We start from the raw sequence: 17,818 nt of genomic DNA, 5'->3' as shown, positions 1-17,818 counted from the left end.
TTGAGTGAACATTTTATTTGTGTATTATTAAGAGCTAACTGATGCTAGAATGAGCATCGATAATTAAATGAACAGACATCAAATAATGAACTTTCTTCTCTGGACTTCTCCTCTTCAATTTGGAAGGGAAATCAGGTGTAGCTCTAGGTTAGTAAGTTGGCAGTGGGACCTGAGGTGGTTTTGAATCCTGGGAAGCATCCCCTGACAGCTCTTGCAGTGGTGCCCAGTCCTTACCCTGACAGCCTGCTCAGGTAAGGCAGCTGTGCCCTGTGTTGTGGATCCCAGAGCAGGGGTAGCTGGAGCTTCCGAGAGTGAAGAGTTACTGAGACACCTGGTGCCTGCTCGGGAAACTTCCAGCTGCCTTTCACTTCTCTGTGCCTCCCCAACAGTGCCATTGGATATCCAACCCCCCAGGACGACAGGTGAGGGCAGCAGCTGTGGGAGGTGGTGCCTACCTGGTAGAGACCTTCATTGCCTTTGCCTCGCCGCCTCTGCTGCTTTGGGAAAATAAAACAAGCAAAGACTGATTAATGGGTGCTTTCCTGATTATGCAAAAAGAAAGAAGACCCTGAGTTCCCCCATGCTGTGCTGAGGGTGTACAGGATGTACCGGCTGTGCATGGCCTAGACTCTGCACAGGAAAGCACCTGGTAAGTCTGGACCAGCCCAGACATGCTGCAAGGGCTGTTAAGGAGAAAATAGAGAGGATAGGAAATAAAAGCAAATTGGATTCGTTTGCTGACATATTTTTAGAATGTTGCTATTTCTTTGATTCACTGTATATATAGAGATTTGGCAGCATTTCTGTAGACACTGATTATTCAGCATTAGATTGTATCACAAATGTGTCAAGGAGTAGTGCTTGTTACAGTTAAAATTGCAGCAAGCTATTAAATGATCATATATTTGAAATGGGACAAGGGCTTTGGTGTTCTTGTCCCTCCAGAAACATTCAAAAAACACGGTGCAACTTTATAGCCCCATAGTTCATAGACAGAGCTTGACTCTGGCAGAGGAGCATTAGAATAAAAAAGGGGAAGAGATTAAACGTTGGTGTTGCTGCAGCATTTCTCAACACTAAACTTTGTTTTGAAATGCCCCTTTTTTCATGTGTCAGAAGGAAATGAAAGGTTATATATATATATATATATATATATATATATATGACACTTTGACATAAAATAGAACCTGTGTAGGTCAGAGCAATTTTTCATTTTGCCATAAACAAGTGTCCCCAGATGGTTTGTTTTTGACACAAGCCCTTCTCCCCCAGCAGTTTGTGCACAGAGCTAAAAACTCCTTCTGCTGTAGCTGGAGATGTGACTGATGTGTGCCTTCTTCAACATTTGAGAGCAGAGCCATGGGAAGGAGGAGGTTTTCCCTATTCCTTGTCTGAAGTCAGGCACAAAGAAGGGCTGGCACTTGCTCTCCTGATCCTGGAACACCAGCCAGCCTCAGCAGCCCATGGAGGGGAAACCATAAACCTGCAGCTCCAAACTGCTCTGGAGAAACATGCCCCAAAATCTTCCAGTGCTGCTGGACCATTGCAGCACTTGACACCAGACCTTCCTTCATCTGTTCCTCACTCATCTCACGCCCTCAGCCCCCCCAGCCAGGGCAGCCATCAGGGGTTTTCTGGCCAAAAACTGAAATGTTTTCTGTTGCCATGTTTTCACCAGGAAGGAAAGTAAGACTCACCTCTCCCTTCATTCCAATCTCACTGTATGCCTCACCCATCTTGTCCTTCTGCAGTGACTGCAGGTAGAGAGGGAGAAAGAGTCAGTGTGACAATAGAAAAGCCAAGGCAGCCCCTGGGTAGCCACATTTAAAACCAACTGAACTCAGAGTGTCTCATTCAGTAGCAGTAAAGGTCTTGGAAACAAACTCATTTCTCAAACATGGAAGACCCAGAAAGACCCAAGTTAAGACATGAGACTCAACATTCCTGTATCTGTGCTTTGGAGCCAGAGTCAAATCCACTCTGCCAAGAGGTTCCTAAGCAGCCCCTCTTAGATGCACTGGTATTTGGCCTTTGCCAGAGAGCAGGCACAGGGGTTGGAGTCCATGCACAGGAAATATTGCAGCAGTAATCACATGGGATGAAGGTTGGTTAGTCACTAGCACTAGGCATTAGTAGGTATCTTGATCCAAGTTCTTTTCCACATCTCCCCAGTATTTTTCTCCTGTCACTCAGAAGTGAGCAGAAATTTTCTAGCAAAAACAGAAAGTCTAGGGGAAAGAGTTGGGTGGAAGGGAAGAGGAAGTCTGGAGAAGCAGCTGTTGAGTTTTGAACCAGAGCTGAAATTGGGTGGCAGGGGGGAAAGTCTCCTATGAAACAGAATCTCCTGTTCCCAGCCATCCCTCCCTCTTTCCTCCCTCCAGAACGCTCTACTCACAGTGTAGACAGTGTCCTGAGGGTTCTTTCTCCTCTGCTGTAAAACAGAAGAAAAAAGTTGGCCATACATTGCACTACCAGCATCCTCCACCACCTTTTTTATGTGCTTATGCATTTGCTCCATGGCACAGCTGCGGCTCTATGGGCTTTCCCTGCCCATTCCAGTCCATCCTGCCTCCACCTTTAAGGCTCTGTTCAGACAGCTTGTTCTGGGGGAAATTTATTTCACTTTAGCAGTTGGTAGAACTTAGTTCTTCTCTGCTCACCCCCTACACCTGTCACCTGCTGATGCAGGAGGTTTTTCCTCCCTTTTCCTTTGAAAGTGATGGGCTCTGCAGCAGAAAGAGTTGTTTTGGCTGCTGCTCTGCTTTGTGGGCACTTGTTTGATGGCATCAGAGGCAGCGAGCTCTGTGAAACGCCCACTGCTGCCGGGCCTCCTCCGCATCCGCCCCGGGCCCGGGTGTCACTTCCCACCCCGGGTGGCTGCGAGCTCCCAGCCGAGCAGGGGGGCAGAGATCAAAGGGGAGGGGGAGCTTCGCTCCTGCCCCCTGCGCCGCCCGGGTTACGACACAAATCGCGTCGTTCCCTCCCCGGGAAGGCGCTCGGGTGGCTGCCTGTGTGAGCAGCGCTGTGACACGGCGTGGGAGGCACCGGATCAAAGGGCAGAGGTGCACATGTGCGTGGAGGTTACCTGGTGTCTCCCCCCCAGCTCGGGGTCTGCTCCTCGCTTTCCTCCCAGAACATCGTAATCGTCTCTGTGCGTGCGGGAGAGTTTCTGAAATGGGAGAGCGAAAGCACCGTGATAATGAGATAATAATAGATTTTAACCCAGATAATAATAGATCTTAACCCAGAAAAACGGGAACCCAGCTCAGTTCACAAGGACTATCACTGAACTAGAAATTATTTTTACTCCCTATTGCAACTGTCAACAACATCTACATTTAAGGCATGGAAAAGACACAAAACTGCAAGCTGTTACATCAAGAACCTTTCCTAAGTGGAAATGAGTTGAAAACTAGAGAGCATGAGGAGGAGGGACTCTGACTTTCATGCCTTCTCTCCCACTGGACAGCGAAGATCCACAAACTTCGTTTTTCTTGCAGAGCTGCTCATCTAAATTTGCATTAAGGAGCTACAGAAATTTTATGCCCGACACAATTCTTAGCTGGGAAAGGTTACCTTGGACAGGGGCAAAGGAGACATTTCAGGTCAAAATAACACAGCTGACAGAATGCTACTTGAAAGCTGATGGGCTACACTTAAACTGAAAAGAAATTGCATTAGTGTTCAGACATTACAGAGTTAAACAGAACTCATCACAGGATGTGGCTATGGTCAAAAGCGTGAGAAAAAAAAAATTAAAAGACAGCTAGACATAGCAAAAATAGCAAGAGTTTAATGCTGCCATGAGTGGGCAATTTAGTGAGGCGACTCAGGCAGGATCTTGCCTCTGTTCTCTGTCACTGCCTAAAGATGCTACCCATGGTCAGGGCACAGGAAAAGGCACATCTCTGCTATGATCTGGTACAACAGGGGCAACAGGAAAGCTTGGGAATGGAGGCACAGGGGCTGTGATGGCTCAGGCCCACACACTTGAGAGTGGAAGAGCTGCAGGTGCAAAGTCAGCTCCACAGCATTCCTTGGCATTGCCCAGCCCACATCAAACAGCAGCAGCAACAGGTGCACTGGCTGCACACCCAGAGCTCTCACAGGCCTGTTTGTTCCATGGGGCAGCACAACAAACAGCCTGGGCTCCTGCCAACCTAGAGCTCACTGGGCCAAATCAGGAACCAACAGCCCAAAGAGCTCTCCAGGATGTGGCCAGAGTGGTGACACCAGAAGCTGTCCCTGTGAGGTTTTACCTTTCCTACTTACAGCTGCCATGCTGCACAGTACAGCCTACTCATTAGCTGGCTCATCCAAAGCTTTTCTGACCAGCAGGCAATTCACTGTCTCTGATGCCCCAAAAGGTCTGTCTGGATGGTGGATTAGAAAACAAAGACCTGCAGTTACTCACATTGTACACGTCCTCCTGGCCTGGTCGCAGCTGTGGTTCAGAGGCCTGGCTGAGCTGGAAGAGAAACCATTCCATGAGCAGAGACACAGTGGTTCCCCTCAGTCCTTTCATTCCCTCTCTCCTACCAGTTACTCCTATCAGAAATGGGGCAACCCACAAGCAGCTCCCTGTGCGGCTACAGGCAATGCAAACCCCTGCTGCAGCAGCACCTTTATCCACACAGCAGCCTGCCCTCAGCAGCCCTCAGTCATTTTATTTTACATAACACCAGCTCAGAAACATCTGAGTTTGTTCCCTACACACCTGCCCTCCTCAGATTTTGTCTCTCCGTTCTCTTCCTGTCATAATCTTGTGCCTCCCTGGGACTTCGGTTCTTGGGCTTCCTGCAGGGAATCCCTGCACCTCTCAGGAGCAGCACTTGGCTTGCAGGGCTCTGGTGCCACCCCAATAAGTTGATGTGTTTGTTAGCTAACAAAGAGGTAAAGGATTATCCCTTCTGTAGCTGCTCTTTGGCTCAGCTGCTCACAATACTTATGAGAAATCAATTGCTAAGCCAAAATTTTGAGTGAAAAGGCAGTTTTGGGTCAATAGAGCAGCTGCTTTGTGTTGTAGTGTTTAAACAAAAACCCTGCCAAACTACATTCTGTATTGATTTACTCTTTTTGAGTTATTACCACATTCAATTCTTTATTAAAAGTAACCTTCTAGCTCAGTCTATATTTAGGCATAGAATCATGTTTGCAGCAATTACACAAGTCCTCTCCTGTAGTTGTTTGGGTTGTTTGCATCATCACACTCATAGTATCAAAGATGTCTGAATTGTTGAGACATATTATTACATTTTTCACAAGCTTGCCATTTTCCCTGTATTTTCTATGTATCCCCTCCTCTCTTTCCAATGACAAAGCAGGAGGAAAAAAATCCACATTACTCTTGATCAGTCACTTCCCATCTACAAAATCCAGAATCTCTGATGTATCCATAAGTGCAACATCAAAATTCCCTCATATACTCTTTCCCCCTCCATTCATGAACCTTTGGAAAGAACTACTTTAGGTTGCTCAAGTGGACACCAGAAATAGAAGGGAAAAAAAAAAAAAAAAAAAAAAAAAGAAAAGAGGGAGAGATAGAGAAAGAAAGCAAAAGAAAAGAAAGGTCTCATTCTAAGAGATGGTTCCCCTCCACTCCCACTTTCCAGCCCAGCCCAACTACCTGACACCACCAAATCCAAATGCATGTGTTGGGTTAGACTGACCTTTGCCTTCACAAAAAGGGCTGTCATGACCACTGCATAAATGAAGAGGAATCCATCCAGCACATAGCAGAGCCTGGGATCTGTGAGGCCAAGAACTGATGCAGCATCTGCACAAAATTATCAGATATGTCAGCAAACAAAGTAATTTATGTCACTGGGTGCTTGGCAGCATAAATGTGGCAGTGCTGCATAGCACTCCATGGAAAAATAATAGCCAGTGTGAGGGCAACATTGCCCCTTTGCAAAGGAGATGGAATTCTGAATATAAGAATTATAGGATTAATCTGGTCAAAAAGGACCATGGCAAGTCCAGCCTTCTCTCTAAACAGGTTCAGGTAAACCAGACTGTCCAGGACCTCAGCCAGCTGAGAGTATCTCCATGGACAGAAATGATTGCACGCTCCCCCAGCCAAAATAGGATGTTTGTTTACTGGGAAAACCCAGCAACTTTTCCTGCAGGGATTCGTGACTGGGCCTGGTTAAGGCTTTCTTCATGAAGTGTGTGTGAGAAAATACATTGTTTGGACAAAATTTTAGGGGAGGGCTTCTCAATTCTGCATTAAATGTAAAAGGTTGACACCATCACATTCAATGCTCCAAGAGTAAGTAACTTGAACCCATTGCCTCTCATGTTTTCCATGTGACTCCTAAAAAGGGAGTCTCCATCTTTTCAGCCACCATTTAAATACTTATATACTGACCACATCCAGCAGGACACCTTAATACTGTTGGGTTTCAGCAGATAAACCTGATCAAACTGCCCCTGTATCAGTTAATAAGGATGTAGAAAGTTCACAAAGTATAGCTAAAGAAATCAAAGGCTAAGTAACTAGAGATCCAATATGCAGCTCCATGTCCATCCCCCAAGGAAAAGCTGTATTGCACAGCTATATAAAAACCCAAACAAACGCCTTAAAATTAATCTGAGTTGTGCTTTGTGCAGATTTGGAGGGAGTTCAAAAGAGAAAGACAAAAATTGCCAATAACCTGAAAAGCCCTTTGATGAAGATAAACAATCACTGTTCCCTCTGACAGCCTCACACACCCAGAAGAAATACCACAGAGTAGATTTGTTTGTTTGTCTGAACTAGGAGTTTGCATTAATTTTTTTCCTAAATCATGCATTTAGAAACAAATCCATGGAAATAAATTGAGATCCCAGATGGTTTTCCTTCTTCCCCCTCTTTTTCTGTCATTTAAAAATATGTTTCAAGCACTTTATGAAAAATACCCTTTACCACATTTCCTCAGGACTATAAAATTTCATATATATGGGGTAAACAGAGACAGAAAGATTACATTATTTGCCCAACATTGTATATAAAACCAACAAACAAACTGAGATTACCTTCCCAGAGATTTTCTTCTAAACACTTCACAGGACAATATTTTACACCAGACTGGAGGCATCTGAGATGCTGCTGAAGGCAGCAATTTTGGTACTCTTTGGGTGTCCTTGCCCTGAATCCCCTCTTCTGCCAAAGCCAGGCACATTCACAAAATCATCGCAAGTCCAATATTTCTCCAGCACTAATAAAATCCCCAGACCAGGAGGAGACAAAGCAGGAGACAGAGAGGACTGTGAAGGGGATGTCAAGAGTGCAGGGGATTTAGCTGTGGCAAGTGCCAACCGTTGTCAACTTTGGCTGACTGCAGAGCCAACGAAGTGCCCACATGGCGCTTGTGTGGGGCAGCCCGGCCTCCAGCATCCCAGGTGATGAATTAAAGCTGCTCAGTGAGGGGAGGCCTGCTACTCTGGCTGTGATTGTTCCTGGAAAAACATGTTTTGAGACTATGACAAAGTCCAGTGTTTAGAAGAAAACCCAATAAAATGAATAGAATTACTAGTGTGGGAAAAGACCTCCGATACCATCAGGTTCACCCTTCATCCAAATACAACCATGCCCACTAAACCACGTTGTGAAGTGTCACATCTAGTCATTTTTTGAACACTTCCAGGGATGGTGACTCCACCATTTCCCTGGGGAGCCTGTCTCAGTGCTTAACCACTCTTTCAGTGCAGAAAAATTTCCTCATATCCAACCTAGTGTGGCTTGAAGCTACTTGCCCTTGTCCTACCAGTTAGTTTGTGTTATTTCCTTCCTTAATACGTTTAACTTCGTATTAACAAAACGTACAAAGCACTTTCTAAATAATAACCTTTGAAACAGGGTTCTGGATTAGGAAGTGAGAGAGAGAAAAAGATAGAAGGTACAAAGCCTATTGAAAGAAAGGTCAAAGAGATAGGAAGCACAATGAACAAGTGGCAGTTAAAACAGTTACCAAACATTCAGGTGAACAGGACCAGTTTAGGTTTTTTAAATTGCCAGAGGAGGGGTTCTTGCCTCTTCAAAACAGAAGTCCAGTCCCTTAGGGCACCACCAATGCACTTTCTGTCCCTCATCAGCCATGATCTGGGGGCTGAGGCCAATAACAGCAGATGAGCTGATGATGGGAGCTGGGCAGAGGAAAATGTGCCAGGCCTGAGGGAGCAGTCACACACTCAGCTGCCTCACACAGATCAAAGCACAAACAGTAAACAAAGAGCAAAGCACAAATAGCAAATATTTCACTGATGAGTCCCACTCTGTTAACCCCACATGTTACCTGTGCCTACTGGGAGTTGCACAGTGTCTTTCCAATATTCACATACCAGAACTGAGAGGAGACAGTCGCTGAGTAGAGCACTGCCCAGGTTGTCAGCCCTCCTCAATCCCAATTGCCTACACCTGGAGCTCTGTCAGCAGCTGTGCTTCTACCCCTGAGAAGTTTCTTCCCAGCACCTCCTCCTTCCAAAGCCTGGACTATTGTTCCCCCCTTTTCTCTGCTCCCACCCAGCAATGCAGCCCTGCTCTCCTTTGTGCCTGGGCACTCTCTCCTGCTGCTGCAGGTCCTCGCACTCCCACATCTGGACACGAGGCGGGCATCTCCCTCATCCTGCTCCACACTCACACCCCCAGAGCAGCTCTGCCAGCACCTCTGCAACAACTCCCTCTGGCCTTTTACTTTCTGAAGCACGGGTGAAGGAAAAAAAAAAGAAAAGAAAAGAAAAAAAAAAAGAAAAAAAAAAGAAAAAAAAAAAAGAAAAAAAAAAAGAAAAAAAAAGAAAAAAAAAAAGAAAAAAAGGCAATTCAGAATTGGAACTGCTGCGGACAAGCAAGTGAAAAAAAGCCAGTGGTGAGAGGCCAAGAGCAGCCCCAGGAGCCAAGGCAGAGGAAGCCTGGGGCCAGCGAGGGAGGCTGCGCTGCGGGTGCCCGCCTCGAGAGCCCTGCGTGGTTTCACAGACTTTCAAGCCCCTGGCTCAGGCCCAGCACCAGCTCTCCTGCACAGGGCAGCAAGCTCAGCTTCAGCCACCTGCCCACACTGCCTGCTGCTCCAGTCCTGGAGAGACACAAGGAGTCCCAGAACCACATCCAGACACTGCTCCAAAACATGACATGAAGGAGGGATGCTGCACCCCAAAGCTGGCTGGGGTCTTATCCACAGGGCTGGTCCAATGCAGCCAATACCAATGGGGACCAGCTGAACTGAATCACTGGAACATGGCCTGGACCCTTGAAACGTGCCAGAACATTTATTTTAAATAGGATTTTCCTCCTCCAATGTTTTTAGTATGCATCTGGATTGGGTTAGACCATGATTCCTGATAATAGTTTGAGAAATACAGACCGTAAAAGCTGAATTACTTGTAAATCCAGACCACATCTGTCTACCATAAATTTTTTTCTCTCCCATGAGCCTTATTAAGTGATTAATGTAAGGGTTTTACTTTTAGGGGTTACCAAAATTCAGTAACACAGCTGTAAATGAAGCTTTTTATCTTCCTGGAAACCGAGTTTCTCAGTGAGGCCCATGAAAACCAATCCCAGCACAAGGGATTTATTGATACAACTGTAGTTACACACAAAGATGTTTAAAGGCAGATCCTGCAGGGCCTTCTCCCAACAGCCCAGAGCTCTGTAATTTTGGATGATGCTGGGTGTGATGGGTCTTGCCTCACTGCTGCTGTCTGGGAACAAAATTTTGAACCCAAGAGAGCTCCCTGGGCTCAGGGCAGAACGAGGAGAGAGATGAGTACCCTGCATAATGCTTCACTTCAAGTGCACACAGGCCTGCAGCTGAACGGACAGCCCAGACTAAATGCCTACTGGTTAACCAGCTAAAATTATTACACATAATCCTGTTCATAAAGAATGTATGTCATGGGGTTTGTTTATATTTCTATATTTCTATGGGATTTACTCATAGATAGAAACAACAAACAAACCTGTGTCCCTCCAGGGCTGAAGAAGCAGAGGCCAATTCTCCTTAACTTACAGAAGGTAGAGGCTCAATTAATTTGTCATCAATATTCCGTCACATATTTGGGAAACACAGCATGGCCCAAAGCAAAGCTCATGCCCTTGAAGTTCAGCATTAGAGCTCATAGTAGTAGTCGGAGGAAACTGCTGACACAATCAGGATTCAGGTTACAAGACCAAATGTTGGGCAGCCCAAATAATTACATTTAAAAAAGAAAGTATTTTAGGCCATTAAACCTCTAATTTTTTTACACCAATGAATGTCAGCCCTATGGAAAGTCAAGGTAAAATGCTTTGGGATTCTTGTGAGCCCTTTGTACTCCTTTTAGGGTCCCTTTCAGGGAGGCACTAACACAAAGTTCAAATAATTCAAGTTTCCCTCTGATTAATTTGGAAGAAATAGAAGGAAAATATCATAATGCCACAAAGGGTTAAACATTGGTCTTCCTGCCCACGGCAGGGTCTTTGGAACTAGATGAACTTTAAAGTCCTGTCCAACCCAAATTTTTCTATGATTCTATGATTTTCTAGCACATCATGGAATAAAGACTCTAATAAAGAAGTCCAGGGTACTGTAACAGGAGCCAGACAAGTAGATCTCCAGCTGCTGTTTGATATGTGGGAAAAGGAAACATATCTGCCTTTTCAATCTGAAGGGGAAGAAGATTAACTTTGAATATATAATAAGGCAGCCTTTCACCCTCCAAATCCTTCCAGAGCCTCATCAGAAACAGAAAGGAGGGGAGTGCCTTGCTCATCTCTGGAAGGGGACTCCTTGCTTCATCAAAACAGTCAGTCATTCTCAGAAAAAGCAACTGCTTTCACTTCTCACTTTAGCAAGGACTCGGTGCAAAGGGCTTTCCTGAAGCAAGCCTGATGTTGCCTCCTAGAGACAGCAAACCATGCACAGGGCAGCTGGAGATGTGGATATCCAACAAGCTGGGCTCACAGCTGAAAGCTGTGCAGATCTTTCAGCTTTTGTAGGGGGTTTAGATTAGGCACAAGTGCTTTTACTAGACCCATCTTCATCAGGGACAGCAAAAGTTTAATCCAGTTAATGCAAAAGGTGTTCCCTGCTGTAAATTTTCTAGTGTCTAATTCAATCTGGTGTTAAGTGTACAAAGAGGCAAGAATTATTATTCAAATGCTTCTAGGTCACTTAGCCTTTCCCTTGCCCTACCAATTCTGTCCCACAGCAGTAACTCACCCCAGACTGATTTACTATCAGGTGGCCTTTTCATTCCAGCTCCTACAACCCTGTGCACATGATGGAGGACCACATAAAAGAATTGAGCCTCCTTGTCTCCCCGGGAATCCCAAAGAGACTTCACAGCTGCAAGGCTGAAGGAAGAGACACTGAGTCAGGCACAAGATGCTGCTGATCACAAACAGATCTGTTTCTCTGCTCAGTGAGCACTTCTTCGAGTGGCAGACATTTCCCTAAGTTGTTTAAATTGGCGTTTTTAAGTTAGACTTTACAGCTAGCTCACAGCTCATGGCTCCAGTAATCAAATCTACTGATAACATGAAGAACAATTCCCAACCAGGAGATTTATAAGGCATTCCCAGTCATTTTCATCCTAGTTTCAAACTTCCAAAAGTCATTAAGCCCAGGTGGGCTGTCCCACCTGGTGGGAAATGGTGGAACTGAATGCAGAGATGCACAGGGTGAGCAAGAGCCTCACCAGGGCTGGTGTCCAGCCTGAGCTTGGTTGCAACCGCCTTGATTTGCTGCAAGCAGAGCAGTAAAGAATCCCTCACAAGAACACAAGCTAAGGGTGGAGGTGCTGGAGGGAGAATTGCAGCTGCGAGGCCATTTACAGAGAACAGCCAGCCCATGAGCAATTCCTTCCCCTGTAGCCAACATGCACCAAAGCTGGGACAATGACAGGAGCCATCCCTGATGTAGGGTCAAAGCCATGCCTGGACACTCATCACTGCTAATCATACTGGAATCAAACAGGGTTTTTTTCCTTTTTCTGGGATCAATTTCCACCTGAACTCACCGACAACACCAGATCTAACCAGTGCCAAAAGAGCCAGGGTAAGCAAGGACACCAAACCCCCAGCAATAAAAGCCATCCACTTTTCTAGGTTAAGTTCAAAGCAACACTTTTCAAAACCCAGATAGCCGTTACTCAAGTTTTTCAAACCATTTCTCATACAATGTTTTTCAGCAGATAAATGACTGAATCACAGGCAAGGTAGACATACAAGGTAGAAAAGTGGTGGGAAGGCTGCAAGACTTACTTTAGCAGGACAACTAGGAGCAGACTGTTTTAAGGCTAGCAAAGCCTCAAGATGTTTTCACTGCAACATCCACTTGCAACGACGAGGCTTCTGAGGGTGAAGAAATTCCTAGTGAAGCTTGGTGTCAAGGAGGGAAATAGTTAAATCATCTGCAGATGCAGTGGGCAGGAAGGAGGTTACACCAACGGCTGAGGCTCTAAACCCCGTGGTGCACACACCGGGAGGGAGAGGTTTCAGAGCAGTGCCCTGCCACTGACCCACTTAGGAGAGAGATGTGTGTGTCATGTCTTGCCTCTGCCAGAGGATGCACAGGCAAAAAAACTTTCTCCTGTGCAACAGCAAGTTATGTACAGAGTAGAGAGAAAGGGTAATTAAGGATTTGGGTTAATATTAATTCCCTACATATTTTTCTTGCAGCATTGCTCAACAAAGCTTAGCAATAATAATATTAAGACCACTGGGGAATATTCCACTCTGAAAAGAACGCATGAAGCATTTCACAGGCCTCATAAAAAAGAGCCAATGGATGAGCTCTCACAAAATAGAAATATCACAACAAACTGCCTGGGTCCTCGATGGACTTCTTCAGCAAAGGGGCTCAGAACAAACCCAAACTCCTTGGAATCACATATTCCACTTGGAAAAAAAAAAAAAAAAAGAGGAATTGCTTCTTCCACCTCTGAAATGCCCTTCCTCTGATTTGGGAGCATTCAGCTAAAATTTTATGGCAGAGCAAAGCACCGCTGAAAAGAAAGGGCTTTGTCATGGATCTGCAAGTGAGGCACAGATTTATTTATCCCTGTTAACACCTCACTGCTGAGGCCTGTGCTCCTCTGTCAGGTGACAAAACTGTGGCTGGTACATCTCCACTAATGCATTTTGTTAAGAGCCACCTGAGGGACTACACCCAACTTTAGAAAACCTTATCTCAAATGGCATTGCAGGATAAGGGGAAAGCAAAGTGCTGTATTTTGAAACACACCTTCTCACACATAGGTAGGAAATGGCAAGAATGAAGAGCTTATATATAAATTTTGACTGGAATAAAGACTGTTAGAAAGCAATACATTCTGGTGTGGGGTGGGAGAAATAGGAGGAAAGAATGTCCTTATCATTAATGACTTTATGTAACACATTATTTCACCAACTATAAGATAAAACTAATACATTAACTGTCAAAAATACGGAAGTGCTCTCAAAAGCTCAGGCACTGGAAGCTGGTACCTTCTTAATTGCTTCTCTGTGGAAACAGACTTGTAGGAAAAAAAAATCCAAAAACCCAAGTAAAAGGACCCCAATCTCTCATCACAAAGAAAATTTCCTGTTTATTTATACTATGAGTTCAAACCATTGTATGGCAGTATTTGGAACTGAGATGAAGTAATTATGATTTACCCACTGCATGCAACTAATATTAAAATTTCTCAAGTTAATTCCAGAAATTACTTGGGAATACACTGAAAATCTAGAAAGGTGAGCTATCATAAATAATTTAAATTCATTTCATCCACAGCACTGAATTCACTCTATTGGTTTTTCTTCAAGATTTTTTTGTTAAAAGATTTTCCAGAAATTTAACAAAAAGAAATCCTATTCTGTTGCTTATGACTAGATTTAGTTTGTTTTGTTTTCCTGGAGGAGCGGCACAGCTGTTTCAGAGGATTTAAATCCCTTGTATTTATTCTTTCCATCTTAACATAGACAAGCAGCTCTCAGCCACTTACCAGATATATTTTACAGAACAATTCTGTTCATACCTTCAAGTTTCAGAGCACCTATCTGAAGCAGCCACTTGAGATGGGATATTATGTTGTCTCTGATTTTTCTCACTCCAAATAATTTTGTAAGTGTAGAATCATGCACTTGTACTGCCACTGCATTCACCTAATTGCTTGTCAGCCTCATAAAACATGTTCCTTTTAAGATCTTTCATGCTGCTTCTAAAATGGATGAAAATTTTGAAATTATGTTTACTTTAAACAGGCCCTCTCTCCCACAAAAGGCCAGACTGGGAAGCCTCTGGGATGTGGAGAGAGATAAAAAGGCTGTGTAGAAACTGTACTTGTTTGCTTTCTGTGTGCAGCTGAGATGGATTTAGAATGCAAAGGAAATTTATATGAGCTCCATTTTTCATAGCACTGGGAGCTTAGGTCAGCTTTATTGAAAGCACAGTTTGGGAAAGTGCAGTCACAGAACTGCTGGATGGAGTGAAAAATTGCCAAGTGATCAAATGCCCACAGAAAATAAATTTTCTCCTAAAAGGATCCTTAGTGTTTAATTTACTTTTTGTACTCCGTAAGAAAAATCTTTCTTCTAACTTCTATCCATTACAAGTTTTCCTTGCCATGGAACCCTTTATTGTGTGTCGTATTACCTAAAATACCTAACAAAAAACTGGGTGACCAGACAATGCATGGGCTTGTACAGGACAAAACACTCTCCCTCCCTTAATACAAATGCTTTTCTGAGATTAGTTGCGATGAATCCATTGATCATTCACATCTGACTTGGTGTGTATTCCTAATAGGACAGAGGGGAAGAGGGAAGGTACCAGGGACCTACTTCAAGGTGCTTTGCGGTGGCCTCATCTGTGCCGCCGGGAGTTTCTAGCATGTGCAAGCCTGGAATTAATCCCATTAAGCAAAGTGTTATCCCACAGAATTAGACATTAGATGTGCATTAATTGAAATCCATTTGAAGAAGCTGCCGTGTTTTTACAGACAAAAAAGTGAAGCTGTGGGAGCCAATAGCACTCACAAGGACTGTGCTGGGGTTTATCACATCAAAACGGAGGAAGAAACGCAAGTGAATGTAAAATGTCCTGGTTTTCTTCCCAGTAAAGAGCAGATTCCAAAAGGGGTGGATTCATTCCCCACACCATTGATTTCAAATTAGCAAAGGCCATTTAATTGAATGAGAACAGGTTTAGCCACAGGGCAGATGCATGCACACCTTCAAAGATACGCAAGAAATATAATTAAAATATAAATGCATCTATAATTAAAATATAAATGCAAATGTTTTTTCTAACACACTGCATTTCATTATACAAAAAAATATTTACTCAATCTAACAAATTTAAATTTCGAGAGTATACTCTACACAATTTTTTTCTGGAAAATAAAATTTTTCGTTACTCTTTAAATTCGCTGTAGTGTACCCTGTTTTCAGAGTAACCTGACAGTTTGTTCTTCTGCAATTCTTTTTCACATGCCTACACATTAGAAGTCAGGAAAAAAAAAAAAAAGAGAAAACATTGCCTCTGAACCCTTTAATTTAAAAAGTATTATTTTTCTAAAAATATATGCCAAAGCTGTATTTCTGTTTATCAACAAAAATTATCAGTGGTTTACTTCAAGTCCATTGCAAGAGCTACATTAGAATGATTAACTATAAGACAAAAGAGCAGGAAGGACTGGATGGTTCAGCTCATTGCACAGCACCAAATTTATATATTTAACTCTGAAAACATTTCTGCATTTCCACTGAAAAAGAGCACAACACATGCACAAAATACAAAGGTCTAAGAAGAAAGTCTATGCACATAAAGCAAAATAAGTCTGGTTTTGTAACCTGCTCTACCTGATACTGTTTAGGATATAAAACTGATTCACCAAAATGATGGAAAAATAAAATCAGTATGTATTTCTCCTGTCAGTCGATTTTCTGCTTGGACAGGACAAAAAAAGTAATTTCCTAACAGATTCCATGCACCTGAAATTTATTGAACACAACAGCATCCCCTGTCACATAGTGGGTTTTTATCTAAATTAAATTACATAGAGATGTAGATACAGCTACACAGCAAACATTATCTTAATTAATTAAATTTCATTTCAGAAAGATACCTTTAATTTCATATGCTGTAAAAAAGCAATGAAACCTAAACAGCAAAATAAGCAAATCTGCATAGACCTTAGACAATATTATTTTACCAAACTAGTGCCACAAACCCCCTGAAGACAGATTTCCCTGCTAGCAAGACCCATCCTCCTCCAGTGTCCTACTGTTAAATATCTCACTCTTGTAAGTTTATGATCAGAAAAAAGTCCCTAAAAGAGAAAAAGTCTGACCAGCTGGGACAGAAAATCTGTTCAATTGTTTTATTGCCATGCTAACAATTGGTGATCCAAACACTACGGTTTTCAGAAGTAGTTTACAACAATAAAAGCAATGTCTTCTCTTTTCCCTGTCACATTTCTAACACTATCATAATGGTGGCAGCATAAAAAGTGAAAAAATACTTGTAAAATCCTATGCAAAATTATTATGTACTCTTTAGAAGTAGAAATTGAGTGACAGTTTTATGCTGTTATATAATCTAGATAAAGCTAAATAAAGTATAACACTTAACAGACTGCTTCACTTAAAATTCTCAGCTGACTACGACACAGAAACACCCTCCTGGTGGGCTGTTCAGAGATTAGTATTTCTGCAGATTTTAAGAGATAAAATTCTGCAGCTGGTTATGCTGTCTGCAGAACAACCTGATATCAGATATTGGGCATAGTTTGAAGTCATGCACAACCAATTTGTAATTCAAGACACAACTGTATAATTAAGATTTTTCAAAGATTATATTTCAGAATTAGTTGTACTTTCAGTTTTTTGGAAGTGTCGGTAAGTCATGTTTTAAAAACAAAATAAATTCTGCCATTTGAATTTCTCTTAGCAGAATACTACAGTTGGAGTGAAGAGGGTACATTTGTCTGTTTGCATACAGACTTGCTTCTAATCAGAAACATCTTCTTCTGCAAACTCAGAAAGATCAAGCTCTAACTGCCAGATGGACATCTTAAATTTTACCATCCAGAATGTTACCCAGCAGTGCTGAAATCAACAATACAAACTCTAAATAGTGTTATTAACACATATGGATCAACTTGTGAATTCTTGACTCCCTGACTGACTACTGATTTCCACAGAAATGTTTTGTGCTTATTCTGTTGTGGTGGAATCTGATGGCACCAGCATTTTCATGGAAATAATACACAGTCATTTTGCTCAATGACTACTCACTTTACAACCGAAGAAGCAAAATTGATATCCTTGTCTTCAGCCAAGATTTGTATTTTATTTTTATTACTGAGCAGAAGTGTAAAAGTGAAAAAGCCATTTCCACATGCTGTTTGCACTATTACAGAGAATTTGGCATTAATCTCCCAGTTGCTTTTGTCCAAGTTCCTCAAATCACAAATGCACCACTAGGTCAAAAGAGAACCCCAGTAGTTTCTGCAAAACAATTCCTGACTTTATTTTAAAACATCTTTTTTAACCTTATTAGGTCACGTAGGAATCAATATCTATAGCACAAGCACGGAGATGATTATAAGGTGTTGAATTCAAATGATCCCACTCAAACAACTCCTGCACAAACTTCTTGAGTACTTGTCAGAAGGCCAAGAAAGTACATTTTTATGCAGACAATCTTAATGGTGGGAAATGATAGAAAACAAAGTGATGTCATCAAATTATTTTCTATAGTTACCAGAGTGTTCCGTGCTGTCCTATTTGTAAAATCACTCTGTGCTGTAAAAAGTAAGACAAAATAGAACTTGGACCACGAAAAAGTACTTGCAGTGTAATGGTGTTCTCAAT

General features: G+C 42.9%; 1 protein-coding gene across 8 annotated transcripts in view; it reads right to left on the bottom strand.

Annotated features, from left to right (window-relative positions):
• CD247 (CD247 molecule) overlaps nucleotides 1-17,818 on the bottom strand; it is a 56,424-nt gene that overhangs the window by 4,739 nt on the left and 33,867 nt on the right. For 3 of the 8 annotated variants that reach the window (XM_068180540.1, XM_068180535.1, XM_068180542.1), the window contains exons 2-7: nucleotides 5,670-5,776; nucleotides 4,415-4,468; nucleotides 3,086-3,169; nucleotides 2,396-2,431; nucleotides 1,698-1,754; nucleotides 456-497 (exon numbers count right to left, since the gene is read on the bottom strand). In XM_068180540.1, coding sequence (XP_068036641.1) covers nucleotides 456-497; nucleotides 1,698-1,754; nucleotides 2,396-2,431; nucleotides 3,086-3,169; nucleotides 4,415-4,468; nucleotides 5,670-5,696 — 300 coding nt within the window. In that variant the 5' untranslated portion in view covers nucleotides 5,697-5,776. Of the gene's footprint in view, nucleotides 1-455; nucleotides 498-1,697; nucleotides 1,755-2,395; nucleotides 2,432-3,085; nucleotides 3,170-4,414; nucleotides 4,469-5,669; nucleotides 5,777-7,952; nucleotides 7,978-8,322; nucleotides 8,464-9,936; nucleotides 10,115-11,177; nucleotides 11,528-17,818 lie in introns of those variants that run through there. The other 5 variants (XM_068180539.1, XM_068180537.1, XM_068180541.1 and 2 more) reach the window with 5 other exon arrangements.

The sequence above is a fragment of the Anomalospiza imberbis genome, chromosome 2 (assembly GCF_031753505.1).
Source record: "Anomalospiza imberbis isolate Cuckoo-Finch-1a 21T00152 chromosome 2, ASM3175350v1, whole genome shotgun sequence".
Classification (NCBI taxonomy): Eukaryota; Metazoa; Chordata; class Aves; order Passeriformes; family Viduidae; genus Anomalospiza; species Anomalospiza imberbis.
Note: the sequence above shows the minus strand (reverse complement) of the source record. Positions and strands in the feature narration are given on the sequence as shown.